Source organism: Nelumbo lutea, chromosome 6 (genome assembly GCF_056320005.1).
Source record: "Nelumbo lutea isolate HS-2025 chromosome 6, American lotus-T2T, whole genome shotgun sequence".
In the NCBI taxonomy this organism is placed as follows: domain Eukaryota; kingdom Viridiplantae; phylum Streptophyta; class Magnoliopsida; order Proteales; family Nelumbonaceae; genus Nelumbo; species Nelumbo lutea.
The window spans coordinates 59911738-59928286 of record NC_142689.1 but is presented as its reverse complement, the minus strand read 5'-3'; the positions used below and the strand labels follow the sequence as shown (position 1 = coordinate 59928286).

The 16549-nt window shown below is 42.0% G+C and overlaps 1 protein-coding gene across 2 annotated transcripts in view; it reads left to right on the top strand.

Annotated features, from left to right (window-relative positions):
• The first annotated feature begins 265 nt into the window (after positions 1 to 265).
• Positions 266 to 16549, top strand: part of LOC148849121 (subtilisin-like protease SBT3.9) — a 28199-nt gene continuing 11915 nt past the window's right edge. The window contains exons 1-5 of one of the 2 annotated variants that reach the window (XM_088948102.1): positions 266 to 841; positions 965 to 1056; positions 1271 to 1368; positions 1450 to 1605; positions 1702 to 1813. In XM_088948102.1, coding sequence (XP_088804228.1) covers positions 719 to 841; positions 965 to 1056; positions 1271 to 1368; positions 1450 to 1605; positions 1702 to 1813 — 581 coding nt within the window. In that variant the 5' untranslated portion in view covers positions 266 to 718. The remainder of the gene's footprint in view (positions 842 to 964; positions 1057 to 1270; positions 1369 to 1449; positions 1606 to 1701; positions 1814 to 16549) is intronic. The other variant, XM_088948103.1, reaches the window with a different exon arrangement.

The window sequence follows — 16549 nt, the reverse complement described above, 5'->3', positions numbered from 1 at the left end:
TGGTTACTCCGGAGTCAGGACTACCCTTGACCGGTTTATTTGCTGGACTGAACGAATCGCCCGAGTTGAGACCCAATTTTCCAACTACATCGGAGCTGACTAAAGCAGTCGTCAGCTCTCGACCTTTCAAAAACTAGTACAGGTGACAATTTATGGGTCTAGACAAACATCACCACGTGGGAAGGAAACGTGCTTGATGTTGATCCATTTTTGGTAAATTGAGTCAACGGTATTGTCATAATTTCTCACCACTAGAGGAATTATCAAATCGACAAATCGCACCCCTCTCTCTCTCTCTCTCTCTCTCTCTCTGTGGAGTGCAACTGGAACCAACGTATGATCTTTTCATCTTTCCCCTCGTGCTGGTTTTTGGAATTCCTTCTTTTTTTCCCTCTCTGTTGCTTTCACTGACGCATTGGCTCAGCGTCGGAGCTCCTCTCTCTCTCTCTCTCTCTCCTCACGGGGGCGGTGGTGAGTGGTGACGGGACAAACCCAGCCGGCCAGCCCCCCCCCACACACACAACCGTACAGCGCGCGCACACACTCCACCAGTAAATGACATCTGATCTAATAGATTCTTGCGCACCATTATCAGTGCTTCTAGAGGAGCAGGTTTCAATGTGGACCCGTCGCAAACCCCGTCGGCTCGTTGCTCTGTTTCAATTGTTCTTTGTCAACTACCTATATCTTGTTCATTGTTAATCCATAAGAAAGATGTATGATCTCTCAGTTATTCTTTCACCATAACATGGCGATGTCATCTTCATTCCTCCTTTTGCTTCTTCACCTTCTTCTCCTCTCTCTGCAACACTCTATCCTCCGAGCCATCTCTTCAAGCAATGTAAGTTTCCTTTTTTTTGTTTTTTTTTTTTTTGAATTGCTTTCTTCCATTACTTTTGTTTCATTTTTTGCTAACACTGTTCTATTTGCGTTTTTTTTTTTTTTTTTTTCTTTTTCTCCCAAGGTTTACATTGTTTACATGGGAGAGAGACGCCACGATGATTCTCAACTTATTCAGGACTCGCACCATGAAGTTCTTTCCACTCTGCTCGGAAGGTTCGACCTTTCTATAGTTAAAAAGATATCATTTTCTTCTTGTTACCTCTGTGTCTTTAGGAGATTCCATAATCCACATACATCGTTATATGGAGTTTTCCTTCATTATTTTCTCGCAAAAAGTTGCTGCTAGTGAAAATGTGTTTTACTCCGTAGACGATTAAAATGCCCAATTTGATATTTTCTTTCCATTCGAACTTTGTTTCATTTGTAGTCAGGAAGCTGCGAGGGCGTCCATTTTGTATAGCTACAAGCATGGGTTTTCGGGCTTTGCTGCTGTGCTAAGTCAATCTCAAGCAAAAGCCATTTCAGGTTTGTTGGTGAACTGAATTAATCTGTTGTGCTAATTTGATTGGTTCGCACTAAATGAAAAGAAAAGAAACATTAATGCAGATTTCCCTGGAGTTATTCGTGTTGTTCCAAACCGTATTCTTAATGTGCACACGACTAGAAGTTGGGATTTCCTGCAGTTGAAGTCTGAGATCATCGATGGAATTCTATCGAGGAGTCAATCAGGTGATGGCTCAATTATTGGAGTCCTGGATACGGGTATGTTTCTCTTTTCTGTATTTGCACCTGAAAAATGGGGAGTGGAGGCAACTGGGTTTATCTTTACTCATAATTGAATTCACATTTGTTGTGCAGGAATATGGCCCGAGTCCGAGAGCTTCAATGACGATGGCATGGGAGAGGTTCCATCTCGATGGAATGGGGTGTGTCAGGAAGGAGAGGAATTCAATTCTTCCAATTGTAACAGGTCAACTTCACATTCAGCTCCTGCCATACTCTGTCTCTATTGATCTGTTTAGTTTCATTTATTTACTTTTTGTTGCTTGCATGCTTTGTTATATTCTGATCTACAAATTCCCTTCCCCTTAATCAAGGTCTTCGGTCTTAGCGGTTCTTATGTTTACTATTAATCCATCTATCTGATTTTTATTATATTGTTATTCAACTACTACTACTTCAGGTTCTCGTTTAACAGTAGTTCCAGACTGTGGACAAAGGAACCTTCATGTGTGCTGTGGAGATTCTGTGACTTGATGTATCTTATTAGTATAGTCCCTATTGTATATTACTTATATATCTTGTTCTTTTTCTTTTTCAGCCCTATATGCGCATTCTTGTAATTGTACATATCTTTTAATTTATAAGAGACTCTTTGAGATGGGGGTCATTCATTCTTGACACCACTAAGATTATTTTTGTTGTTTTTTGTATTCAGTCAAGGGTGTTGACATGGTATTAGAACAGGTTGCTTTCTGATCTACTTTCTCTCTTGAACATCACTAGAAGCAGTAATCCTGTTGTATCAGGGCTGTTTTGATCAACCCTTTTTTGTTCAGCCTACTTTGTGCAACCAGCAGGAGAGATTTTATTAGCTCTCTTGGGAGACATTTGTTCGAGGCCAAACTTCAGATCTTGTGTCGCCTAGACCTGATCTATTCTCTCCTTACAAACAGTATCTGATTTGGTGAAGTTTTTGATGGAGTTTTAATCTTCTTCTTGGGGTGGCAATGCTATACAATTTCCTTTTTTGGACTGCAACAGCTTTGGATTTCAGGCCTTCTACACCAGCTTGTGATTTGGGATTTTCTTTCTAGATTGAAGGGGTTCTCTCAAGCTCTTTTTAACCCTACACTCAGTTTCTGGTTTGGAGTTTTGTAAGGACTGTTTTGATCAACATAAGGTACCTCTTTGTTCTTGGAAAATATGCCTAATATGTCGGTAAATCACAGTTTTCTCTCAATCGGTTGACTCGATCAATCTATAACCCTAGATCTGGTGTCATCTTAGGGTTTTCTTGCTTCCCACTTATCTGTTTCAGATTTCAGATTGATATTTGAGAGATTTTAGATTCAACAATTCTAAAACTTGCCTTTTTGGACTGTCAACTTGAGTTCTTGACTGCTTAAGTTGTTTATGGTATATTATTGCAGTCCCTTGACTTTCTCTAGTATTGGAATACCTCTCTTTCCCTTGGACTAGAGTGGACTGTTTCTGAATTTTGTTTTCTCTAATATCCTTGGGTCTAAACTGTCGTTTTCTTGCTGAAATGGCCTCTGATAGAGACGATATTATTTCTATAAAGCTGGATGATCAACCTATGGGATTAACATTGCTGTTGTAGCACATGGGAGTAAGAAATCTACTAATGGTGGTGATTCTTTTGTTAAAGGTGATTCTCTGGAATCTATGGTTGAGGAAAACATTCGACAATTGGTAACATTTGCCATCTCTTTTGTCTTTTCTGCTATTGGCTTACCTGGTGAGTTTTCTGGTTATTGTTCTTCTCCTTCTCATGTTTAGATCATTGACTCTGGAGCTACCAACCATATGACAAGAGTCGACTCTAACCAACCAAGTAACCTTATTGAAACCCATCACAAACATATTGTTACTGCCAATGGTGAAAAGTTAAACATCATAGGTAGTAATCTGTCTCTTAAGCTTTCACCCACTACATTTTTCCCACTTACCAAGACCTTTCTTGTTCCTAATCTCACTACAAATCTGATTTCTGTTGGCCAATTAGTTGATAAAAGCAACATTCTCACCTTTTTTCACGAAGGATGTTTGATTCAGGACTGGAACATTGGGAAGGGGAAAGGGAAGGGGCATAGGTTGGACCGTTTGTTTGCACTGGAGTTCGAGAAGCTTCAAACAACAACATCATCAGTTTATTTCAATTCCTCCACTTCTAGTTCCTTTCTGAGTTATAGAAATAATTTTTGGGACTTATGGCATAAACTTTTGGGTCATATACATGCTGAGAAATTAAAATTTTTGTTTGATTCAGGCCTTATTAAGAATAGAGTTCCTTTCTTGCAGACCTTTGATACATCTTGTGTTTCTTGTTGTTTAAGAATTGTACTTTACCATTTCTTCATGTGTTTGAGCATGCTACTTCTCCCTTTGAGCTTATACATAGTGATGCCTGGGCTGCATCTGTCACTTCTCATCTTGGATACAAATATTTTGTCGTTCATTGATGTTTGTACCAGGTACATGTGGATATACTTTCTCCACCACAAGTCAAAGGTGTTCCCAACATTTAAGTTGTTCCATGCTATAGTATGGGTTTGGTTTCAATCACAAGGGCGTATTCTCCGTTCGGATTTAAGGGGAAAATACACTGATGGGGATTTTTTGTCCTATTTGAAGAATCGTGGAAGACAAGTGTAATGAAGTTGTCCAGATACTCCTTAGCAGAATGGTGTGGCTGAGTGCAAGAATGGACATATCCTTGGTGTTGTGAGGACATTATTATAGGAGTCCCTTACTCCACCTTCTTTTTGGGTAGAGGCAACCAGTACAACAGTGTTTTTGATCAACTATATTCCTTTCCCAGTTCTTGGTAATATGTCTCTCTTTCAGAAGTTGTTTGGTCATTCTCTAGATTTATCTATGCTTCATGTTTTTGAGTGTGTGCTTTATTCATCTTCTCCCTTGTGAGTGTTCTAAATTGTTTGCACAATTTGTCATGCGTGTCTTTGTGGGTTAAAGTCCTGACCACAAAGGATTTCTTTGTTACGATCCCTCTATTTGTCGCATTTGTATATCACGTAATATTGTTTTCCTTGAGCACATTTCTTTTTTTGCTTGAATTGCTAGACTATCTGCACCGTCTGTTTCTGTTTTACCAAACTTTGATTCATAGGATGCTCCATCTCCTTTTGTTGTGAAGGACTTTCTTGTCTTCTCTCGCAAGTGGTTACGTGCTCCAACCCCTGCACCTGTGACTCTCTTTCCTGGTTCAGATAATCATCTTACCACTGCTCCTGTAAGTGATACCTCTATTTCAGATACTCCTCATACTTCTATTCCCCTTTGTCGTTCTACTCGTATATCTAAACCTCTTGATCGCTATGGTTTCCCTTTAAACCATTGTCTGTTGTTTTATCTTCCACAGATATTCCTTGCTCCTACTAGGAAGCTAGTGGTAGCCCTCATTGGAAGGAAGCCATGGATGTAGAGATTCATGCTTTACATGAAAATGACACTTGGAACCTTGTGCTTGCTCCTCCAGATGCTTCCATTGTTGGGAGTCGTTAGGTTTACAACATTAGGCTGAAATCTGATGGATCTCTTGATCGATACAAGGCTCGTTTAGTTGCCAAGGGATATAGTCAAGAGTATGGCATTGACTATGAAGAAACCTTTGCTCCCGTTGCAAAGATCACCACTGTTCGTGTTCTCTTAGCTTTGTCTGCTGCCCAATCTTGGACCATATTCTAGCTTGATGTGACGAATTCCTTTCTTCATGGTCATTTGAAAGAGACAATTTACATGAAACCCCCTCCTGGATACTGCATTGATTCTTCTTTAGTATATCACCTCAAAAAATCTCTATATGGTCTAAAACAGGCTCTCCGAGCATGGTTTGAACCCTTTTGAGATGTTGTAGTTGTTGCTGGATATAGCCAAAGTTCTTCTGATCACACTCTCTTTGTTAGGCAACGACCTCAGGGTATTACCGTTCTCCTGTTGTATGTTGATGACTGAGAATGATGTTGAGTGTATTTGTGAATTGAAATTGTTACTTCATAATTCCTTTCACATGAAGGACTTGGGCCCTCTCACCTATTTCCTAGGACGGGAAGTTCATCGTAGTGATCAATGGTATTTTGTTTGTTAGTAGAAATATGCCTCTGACCTTGTTAAACTTGCTGGTATTAATGATGAGAAGCATGTTGATACACCTATGGAGCTAAATCTTAAGTTATCTAAAATTCTAAATCTAAAGGTCCATTGCTTCTTGATGCTGCCTTGTATCGCCAGCTTGTGGGGTCCCTCATTTATCTCACTATGACTCGGCCTGATATTTCTCATGCTATTTAGGTTGTTAGTTAATTTGTTTCTGAACCTCGTTAGCCTCATAAGACTGTTGTTCATCACATTGTTTGATATGTTAGAGGCACAACTTCTCAGGGATTGTTCTTCTCCTCCTCTCCTATTCAGTTGAGAGCATATGCTAATGCAGATTGGGCTGGTTGTCTTGACACTCGTAGATCCATTTCTGAGTGGTGTCTCTTTATGGGTGATTCACTCATCTCTTGGAAGTGTAAGAAACAACAAACAACAAACAACCTCCAAATCTTCCACTAAAGCAGAGTATAGGGCAATGTCTTCTGTTTGCAGTGAGATTGTTTGGTTATGATCTCTCTTTATGGATCTTAGCATTCAGCTTCCTACTCCTATTCCTCTCTATGCAAACAACACGAGTGCTATCAAGATAGCATCTAATCGTATCTTCCAAGAGAGGACCAACCACATTGAGGTGGACTGCCACTTTATCTGAGATCTTTTCACTGCTAGGTCTATATTGCTTCATCATGTAGCCTCGGTCAGGCAGATTGCTGATATCGTCACTAAGGCTATGACTAGAGTTGCTCCCAATTGGCCTAGTCTAAGAACAAACTATTACCGGAGTTAACATTTTTCCCTAGTCATCCTTCTACTTAATAAGACTCCAAAAACTAAAGTTATGGAGGACGAGAGAAGGTTCAGAGTAGTAGGAAGGTGGAGGTCTGAGGTGTCGATCGAAGCCAAGACTTTCAAGTTCGAAGAGGAAAGGATCAAAGGTGAGGATGCAATGAAAATCAGAGAGAATAACAGGGCGACTGTGTTGGTGTCAAAGGAGGTCATTGTCTGGATGAAAGGTTTCATAGATGGGGCTATCAACTCTGGTAAGGTGAATGGCTGGAAAAACTCAATGTCAGTTCTAGGTAAGAAATATGTAACAGAATTGAAAAGAAACAGAAAGGGATGGCTTATCTCTATGGTGGAGTTTTTTGGAACAAATGGAAAGCAATGCTATGTGTGCCGGAAGGGAGATTACGGAAAGGGTGGATGGATTTTGTGAAGGTGCTACAGTCTTTCCTTGTAGCCTTGGAATTTAAGAGAGTGGATGGGGTGAAGAGAACTGGTCAAAAATCCAAAGACCAGGGTCAAAAAGTTCAGGAGGGGGCAGTTTCGATTAGTTCCTCTGGGAGTGTAGAAGTGCAAGGCCTTCCGACTGAAATGGTGGTTGCTTGCGCTTCTATTCATCGAAGATTATTGGTAGGAGCAGGGAAGGAAGAGTGGAAGAAAAGAAAGGTGCTAGTGGCTGATAAAGGAGTGACAGATTGGAGGAGGGTTCTGAGTACAGTTGTAGGGGAGATAGGTATTGGGAGTGAAGCTATGCTGTTCCTTTTTGCAGAGACAAAAGCCGTGCTTGATGTAGGCGACCAGGAACTAAGTTTTAAAGCAGTTGTGGTGGATGGAGGTCTGATACAGGTTCAGAACTAGAGCCCAATCTGCAATGAAGTTGAAGTCCAAGATGGGTGTGTGTGGCTGAAGCTTGTAGTCCTTCCATTTCACCTCTGGTGAGACTCTGTTCTTGTGCACATCGTGCAAAGTCTGGGAGGCATCTTGGTGAAAGCTGATAAACAAAATCTGGGTGCAATGGAGTTACAGGTAACTGGTGTAAGGCATGAGAACCTGCCGAGGTTCTTTGAAATCTGCTCGGATGAAGCCTGGTACAAGGTGTGGGTGGCTTCTGAAGTTGAACGGTCGTGGTGGGAAGGTGCTCCTAAGGTAGAAGATGACGAGCTGGCTGGGTGGTGGACACATGGAGGGCAGAGTTTGGGATATGAAAAGGTGGAGCAGATGAAAGATATTTTTGGGGTTACTGAGCCGGTTGGGGAAAACCAAACGACAAGCAACCTAATTAAGGAAACTAATTCAAATGGGTTTGAATTAAACAAATTAATGGTGGGCTCTTCTTCTTATGCTGATGTGGTGAAGAGGCAGGATAGGTTGGGGAGCTGAAAGGTTTGGTTCGAGCCGTTGAAGGTGGTGGGTGGGTCGGGTGAAGTGAAGGTTGAGCCGGGACAGCGTTGGAAGGGCCCACGTGACAACTTAAAAGGTCACGCGGGCGGGTTGGGTGGGTGTAACACCGAAAGGAGGCTCCACTTGAAGGACCCACGTGATAACTTAAAATGTCACGTGGGTCGGGGTATGGGGACTCTTCTTGGGTCGCCAATAGACGATGTTAATGGTCTATCATCGTCCCAAGTTGCGAGAAAGGGGGGGGGGATGCACGTAGTAGCGGAAAATGGAGAAGAAGCTGGATTTGTAGTGGGCTTCTCGACGAAGTTTGGAGGAGCTTAGCCCCCTGCGATGCTCCTCAGAGAGGCCGAATCCAAGATACGCTAGGGAAAGAACTGAAGAGAGGGATGAGAAGGATGAAGGTTGGGTGCAATGTAGTGAAGGAGATGAAGAATCGGAGGTGACATGGATGGGTGGAATATTGCAAGCTTATTTCAGGGTGAAGATTGCAATCGGGTTAACTCATTCCCAAGACTACAGAGTGTGCAAGGATTATCAGAAGGGGCAAACCGGGAGAACCGGAAGTAGAGCAGGAACACACCATCTAGGGGTGAACCAGGGGTAGAGTGGAAAGATCACCAGGATGACCAAAGGACAGAAGTACTTCCCAACCAAATCAGGGAGATAGATGTTTACCTACCTCTGGAACAAGAGAGGGAGGTCAGGAGCAGTCCTTTTCTAGCTTGTCTATCAGTCCCAGGTAACCAAGTGATTTCGGTTTGTGCTACTAATGTGTCTCCTGTGTCTTTGGTTCCATATTCCGTTTCAGTTCCATGTCCTGTAGCCCATGAATTTGCAGCCGAGCTAGTAGGCGGGCTTTCCGAGGAGGGGGAGAGGGGAAGGAAGGAAAGTGGGAAGGTGCGGGAAGGAAGGTTTAGGAGTGGAAAAGTGTGGGAAATCATTGAAAGAGTGTTTAAGGAATTGGAAGGAAAGTTGATCTGGAGGAGGGGAGGGGAGGAAGGAAGAGGGGAGGGGTTAGTGGAGAGGAGGGAAAGGAATGAGGGTAGAGATGGAGAGGATTATGGGGAGAGAATAGGGAAGGAGGGAGGTAACAGGAGAGGGAGGATGGATGGAGAGGAAAGAACAGAGGTGGGACCAGAGGAGAGGAAGAAAGGGTAGGTGGACAGAGATGGAGGGGATTCTGTAGGAAGGGTAGGGGTGGAGGACTCGGTGAGAGAAGACATGATAGCAGAATTTGTAGGGAAGTTGGGTTGTAGGTTGGAAGATTTGAATGTGTTGAAAGAAAGCTTACAGAAGAGGAAGAAGGAGATCAGAACAAAGAAGAGGAGATTGAGTGAAGTAGAGAGATTGAAGAGAGATGTAGAAGGAGACAAGATGCTCGGGGTAAAAGGAGATAGAAGGAAAGGGGGAAGTAGTGGGTAGGTGGCAAGGGGTTTAAAAAAGAAGAAGTGGAATGAAGATTCTTAGTTGGAATGTGAGGGGAATTGGGAGGGCAAGGAAGAGAGCGACAATAAAAGAGGTAATAAGACGGTATGACCTAGACATTGTGCTGTTGCAAGAGTCTAAGAGAATGGAGTTTAATGACAAATGACAAATGCAAGAGTTTAATGACAAATGACAAATGTGGAAGAGGGATGCGGTTGAAGGTTTGGAGGAGTTGATCGGAAAGTACTCGGTTTCCATGAAGTTTAAGCAACAAGAAGGTGATTATATGTGGGTGCTCATAAATGTTTATGGACCGAATGACTACAGAGAGAGAAAGGAGTTGTGGGAGGAATTGGCTGATGTTAGAAGGTTGTGGGATGGGCCCTGGTGCATGGGTGGGGATTTCAATGTGATCAGATTCTCGGAGGAATCCAATAAGATTAATCAAAGGGTGACAAAAAGCATGAGGAAGTTTAACAATTTTGTGGATGCCTTTGAGCTTAAAGAGATTCCCCTAGCCCATAAGACATTTACATAGTCAAATCTCCAATCTAGACCCATTTGCTCTAAGCTGGATAGATTCCTGTTCTCTTTGGATTGGGAAGAACATTGGGGAACCTTGGCTTCTAGAGCTCTCCCAAGGGTGACCTCGGATCACTGGCCCATAGTGTTATGTAAGGAGGAAAGAAGGTGTGGAGGTCCTACCCCCTTTAGATTTGAAAATATGTGGTTACTTCATCCAGGGTTTATTAACAAAGTAAGGGAGTGGTGGTATGAGTGTAACCCATTGGTGGAATGGAAGGGGATGAGATTCTATAAGAAACTACAATTCTTGAAAGCAAAAATCAAGGAGTGGAATTTGGTGGAGTTTGGGAGGATAGAAGAAAGAAAGGGAGATCTGATGGATAAGATTGAAAGCCTTGACTCTAAAGAAGAAATGGGAGAATTTGGAGAGGAAGACAATGATCTCAAGAGAGATTTGAGAAGACAGTTAGAGGATTGCCTACACAAGGAGGAAATTAGTTGGAGGTAAAAATCTCGATGTAAATGGTTGCAAGAGGGAGACAAAAATACTAGGTATTTCCACTCTCTAGCAGATGGAAGGAGAAGGAAGAACTTTATCTCCAAATTGGTAGTAGATGGAGTTAGTTAGTACAACAAGAGGAGATTGTCGGGGCCTGTGTGGAGCACTTCAAATCTATTCTAAGAAGGCCTGTGAGTAGAAGGGTGTGGGTAGAAGGATTGGATTGGCCAGATGTAGGGGTGGAGAACAAGAGAAGGTTGGAAAGAAGCTTTAATTTAGAAGAGATCAAGGAGGCTGTGTTTTCTTTGGATAGAACAAAAGCTCCAGGGCCGGATGGGTTCACAATGACTTTTTATCAGGACTGTTGGGATATCTTGAAAGATGATCTTTTGCGGGTGTTTGAGGAGTTTTTCAGGAGAGGAATTGTCAATCCGGGTGTAAACTCTACATTTATAGCCTTAATTCCAAAAAAGGAAAATGCATCCCACCCAAAGGATTTTAGGCCAATTAGCTTGGTTAATATATTGTGTAAGATCATTGCAAAAGTGTTGTCTTTGAGGCTGAAGAAGGTATTGCTAGATATCATTGCACACTACCAAAGAGCTTTTGTGAGTGGAAGACAAATTACTGATCAGATTTTAATTGCTAATGAGAGTGTGCAGAACTTTAAGAGGGATAAGAAGAAGGGAGCGGTCTGTAAGTTGGACTTGGAAAAGGCTTATGACTTGGTGGATTGGGATTTCTTGAGGAAAGTTTTGACTAAATTTGGGTTTGGGGCTAGATGGTGTAAGTGGATCATGGGTTGTGTCCGGAATTGTCATTATTCAGTGCTAGTGAATGGGATAGTGGTAGATTTCTTTCCAGCCAGTAGGGGTATAAGACAAGGAGACCCCCTTTCTCCTTTCTTGTTCATTCTAATTGCGAAGGTTTTGGGGAAATTGATTCATAGAACAGATTCTAGGGGGCTCATTAGAGGTTGGAGAGTTGGGAGGGTGGAAACCCCCCTCACTCACTTACAGTTTGCTGATGACACGATTTTGTTTTGTGAAGGCGGTAATGTGAACTTTATCAGGAACTTGAAGTCGGTGATACAACTGTTTGAGCAAGTGTCCAACTTGAAGGTTAACCTTGGGAAAAGTTATGTACTGGGGGTGAATTTGGAGGAGAGAGAGATCAGGGAGAATGCTGAAGTGATGGGGTGTGAAGTCTCGGGGTGGCCTTTGAAATACTTAGGGTTGCCATTAGGTGATAATCCTATGAGAGAGAGCTTTTGGAACCCAGTGGTGGCAAGGTTTGAAAAAAGACTGGTATCCTGGAAAAAGAACTACCTCTCTCTTGGTGGGAGAATTGCACTAATGAAGGCCACGCTTGCTAACTTACCCATCTTTTTCCTGTCGGTGTTTATAATCCCAGTGAAGGTTGCTAACAAATTGGAGAAGCTAATGAGAGGTTTCCTGTGGGAGCCGGGAGAGGAGAAGAGGGATCATAGAGTTAGTTGGGAGATAGTGTATAGGAGTAAGACTTGTGGTGGTTTGGGGCTTGGGAGTATTAGGAGAAGGAATATGACTCTGTTGGGAAAGTGGTTGTGGAGGTTCCCTATGGAGAAGGAGAAGCTATGGGCTAGAATACTGGCAACTATATACATGGGTTGGAGCACAATGGATGGGACGCTGGAATCAGAGCTAGGACCATAAGCAATTCTCTTTAGAAAGCCATTCATGACCTATTACCAGTTTTCTCCCCTAATATCAGGTATGATTTGAATTTCGATAACTCTATAAAATTTTGGGAACAAACCTAGGTGGGGAGTGCCCCTCTAAAGGATCAGTTTCTTTCTTTGTATGCTCTTTCTGATTTGAAAAATGAGCCAATCTTGTCTTTCACCACCCCGTCCTCTTCCACTTCTAGGATTGGGTGGAACTTGGATCTAAGAAGGGATTTGAGGGACTCAGACTTTGATAGTATTTCGAGCCTTATTGCACTTCTTGATAACGTTGTCTTAGACCCCACTAGGGCGGATTCTAGAATTTGGACACCTACCCCCAATGGCATCTTTTCTTGTGCTTCTTTCTTCAAAGTCTTAAGTTAGCCCACTAGTCCTACTTTCCTCCCTTTCCTTGTTGATGAGGTTTGGTGCAGAGCAATACCTCCTAGGGTTGGTAGTTTTTGTTGGGAAGCATATCTGGAAAGAATCAACACTGGTGATCTACTCCAAAAGAAGAGACCCAATACTTGCTTGTCACCTAAGTGGTGTGTTCTTTGTAAAGTGGATGGGGAGACTGGTTTTCACCTACTGGTGTCTTGCCATTTTGCGAGGTCAATTTGGGATTGGGCTTTCTCCCTATTTGGATGTAGCTAGAATCCTCCATCAGACTTGCAGGGCCTTTTTTCCCCTTTTTTTTTCAGGTGGCGGATAAAAAGGGGAAGGACTATGTGGAGAGGACTAAGGGCTGCAGTATGTTAGACACTTTGGGAAGAAAGAAACTCCAGGATATTCTCAGAACTTGAGAGAGAGGAGCAGCAGATCTGAAGGCTATCATACATATTAGGGCGGTATAGTGGCTGAAATCTTTGGAGCTATTCACAGATTACACTGTGGATGAAATGTTGAGAAAGTGGGGTGAAATTGCAAGTTGCACACAGACCAAGTCAGTAATGAGTGTGGCTTGGACCCCTCCTCCTGGTGGATCTTGAAATTAAACTTTGATGGGTGTAGTAGGGGAAATCTGGGACAATCGGGGATTAGGGGTGCTTTTAGGGATGAAAATGGGGTCATTTCTGCCATGTTCTCAGGCCCAATTGGAGTGGATGACTCCCTTAGAGCTGAGATCTTTGCAGTTATGGAAGGAGTCCAGAAAGCTAAGGAGTTGAACATCAGGAAACTCGTAATTGAAGGGGATTCAAAGGTAGTAATAGGGTGGCTGAATAAATATCACAATGGCTTATGGAAGTACAACAATGAGAGGAGGAAATTCAAGTGGATGGTGCGGGAGATGGAAGTTAAGACATGTTGGGTTAAAAGATCGGCTAATTCCCTAGCTGACGGTTTAACTAAACAAGGGATTCGCTGTTTTGGGATAAGCTGTAACTTTAGTGTTTTTTTCTTTTTTTCCTTTTCTTGAGGTTCTTTGTTGCTCTTGGAAGATAAGTGTGTTTGTCTTTCTCTTGTAAATCTTCTATTGATGATTTAATGAAAGTGTTATTGATTAAAAAAAAAAAAAGGCTATGACTAGAGTTCGACATCTCTTTCTTATAGACAAACTGATGCTTATGTCTAGGCATCAGTTTGAGGGAGAGTGTGGATATTACTTATATATCTTATTAGTATAGTCCTTGTTGTATATTACTTATATATCTTGATAATACACAATCTTTGATAATCAATGTAAGTAATCACTCAAAAAGTATATTTTTCTTTCAGTGCCCTCGTGCATGAATGTTTGTGTAGATTCATTCCATGAATGGTATGGCATGTGAGTCAATAGCACCTTATCTGTAAGACTGTAACTTTAAAGAATGCAATGTTAACCTGGTATTATCTTTTTTAAGGCATTTCTCCTTGATTCTAAAGCTGAGAGAGTACAATATTCATCCCATATTGACTTTGTTAAACACCACTTGTTTACCATACATACCTGATTCATAAAGGGAAAGAAACAACATGACATGATCTAGAATGCCTTTTGACAAGATTATATTTCTTAGAACTCAACTAAGAACAAAAATTGTAATCTAAACATGATACTTGAGGAAGTAATATTGCATGGGTGACAATTTTCAGTAAGCATTTTCTGCTCCTTGACTTCAACTAAAAGTTCCATAAAAGCAGTACAATGTGTTGCATGGTTAAATTCTGGAGAGAGGCAGTAAATTTTGGAGAAATTCTATTTAGTAGAGTTCAGACTTTGTATGAACTATCAAGAATTTTATAGTCATCTATAAGAAGATAAAATTTAAGGTAGTAGAAATCACTATTTGCTGATTCAGTCAAGCTTCTTGTGAGAGAAAGAGGGGGAAGGTGAAGATTTCAGCAGTAGAGAAGGAAGGAGAAGAAGAAAAGAGTAGGAGGTCAACTAGAGTTATGAGAAAGTCAACCCTAGCCGCCAGCCCCTCGTTATATTTATATTTAACTTAAAGATGAAATATTACAAGGATGCCCTTAGTAGGGCGGCTACTAAAACTGAATAGTCACAACTTTAAAAAATAAAAAACTAATGGGCCGAAGGCCCAACAACTTCCTAATTAAACAAAAACAAACTAAAGACAAACCGGGCCACTCAACACTCCCCCTCAAGTTGGGAGTAAATGTCACACATTCCCAACTTGCGTAGATCATGCTCCAGCTTGTTCTTTGCAACACCCTTTGTAAGAACATCAGCGAGTTGCAGATCAGAAGCAATGTATGGAAGACAGGCTTCTCCAGAAGTTACCCTTTCTCTGATAAAATGTCTATCCACTTCAATGTGCTTAGTTCGGTCATGCTGGACTAGGTTATGGGCAATGTTAATTGCTGCCTGGTTATCACAGTATAGCATCATGGATTCTTCTGCCTATACACAAATTTCTTCTAACAGAGAACGGACCCAGAGAAGTTATGAAACTCCATGTGCCATGGCCCTGTATTCGGCTTCAGCACTTGATCTTGCCACCATTGTTTGTTTCTTACTCTTCCACGAGACTAGGTTACCCCCAACTAGGGTGCACACTCCTGAAGTTGATCTCCTGTCATCAAGGCATCCTGCCCAATCGGCATCTGTATAAGCCTCTAGTTTCAACTGGCCATGATCAATAAACAATATGCCTCTGCCTGGATGTCCCTTCAAATAAGCAAGGTTCATGTCAACTGCCTCCCAATGCTGGACTCGTGGGGCAGGCATGTATTGACTTACTACATTCACTGCATAGGAGATGTCTGGTCTTGTCATACACAAGTATAGCAACTGACCCACAAGTCTCTGATATCTCCCAATGTCCTTTACTGGTTCACCTTCTGTTGCACTGATTTTATGGTTCTGATCAATAGGGGTGCTCATTGCCTTTGTTCCAAGCTTCCTTGTCTCTCGAAGAAGGTCTAAGACATACTTCCTTTGAGAGATAAAAATTCCATGTTTCGATCTTGCAACTTCGATGCCTAAGAAGTATCTTAGTTCTCCAAGATCCTTAATTTCAAATTCCTTGTCTAGGTTCCTCTTCAGACTATCAATCTCACTCAGATCATTCCTAGTGACAACAATATCATCCACATAAACAATTAGGGCTGACACCAAAGATCCCCTGCGCTTCACAAACAAAGTGTGATCGGATTGAGTTTGAGTGTAGCCAAAATCAATCAAGGCCTTTCTGAATCTGTCAAACCATGCTCTAGGAGATTGTTTCAAGCCATATAGTGACTTCTTAAGCCTGCATACCTTTCCCTTTTCAGTATCATTGTAGAAACTAGCAGGAAGATCCATATACACTTCTTTGCAGATCCCCATTTAGGAAAGCTTCTTCACATCCAGTTGAAACAAGGGCCAAGAGTATGAGGTAGCAAGGGAAAGGAGTATCCGAACGGAGGTCATCTTTGCTACTGGCGCAAAGGTCTCTAAATAATCAATGCCATAGGTCTGTGTGTATCCTTTTGCGACAAGTCTTGCCTTGTACCTCTCTATACTTCCATCTACCTTATATTTTACCGTGTAAACCGATCTGCATCCAACTGTCTCCTTGCCTTCTGGTAGGTCCACAATGTCCCATGTCTGATTCTTAATAAAAGCTTCCATCTCTTCCTGCATAATTGTCTTCCACTCAGGTTTGGAGAGAGCCTCACTAACACCCTTGGGTATAGACACCGAATCAAGAGAAGCGAGAAAAGTACGGTAGGAAGGAGAAAGTCCACTGTAGGATAAGTATTATGAAATAAAATGAGCAATACACTTTCTCTTCCCTTTTCTAAGAGCTATGGGGAGATCAAGGTTATCGGTAACAGAGTTAGTAGGATCAATGGGAACTGAAATAGTAGCGGGATCAAGAGGAATACCTAAATCCATATCAGCCGAATCTGGAGTCTCCAAGGGATCAACAGGAAGTGGTGTGAGTTTTGCTGTAGTGGAATCAACCGCCTTGTGAAGTCTCTATTGTGAGTAATGCTGAGAAACAGAGCACAAAGGAGGTGGCAAGGTAGGTGGCACCGGGTGGTGGTCAAGCACAGGAGGTGACACAGGGACTGGA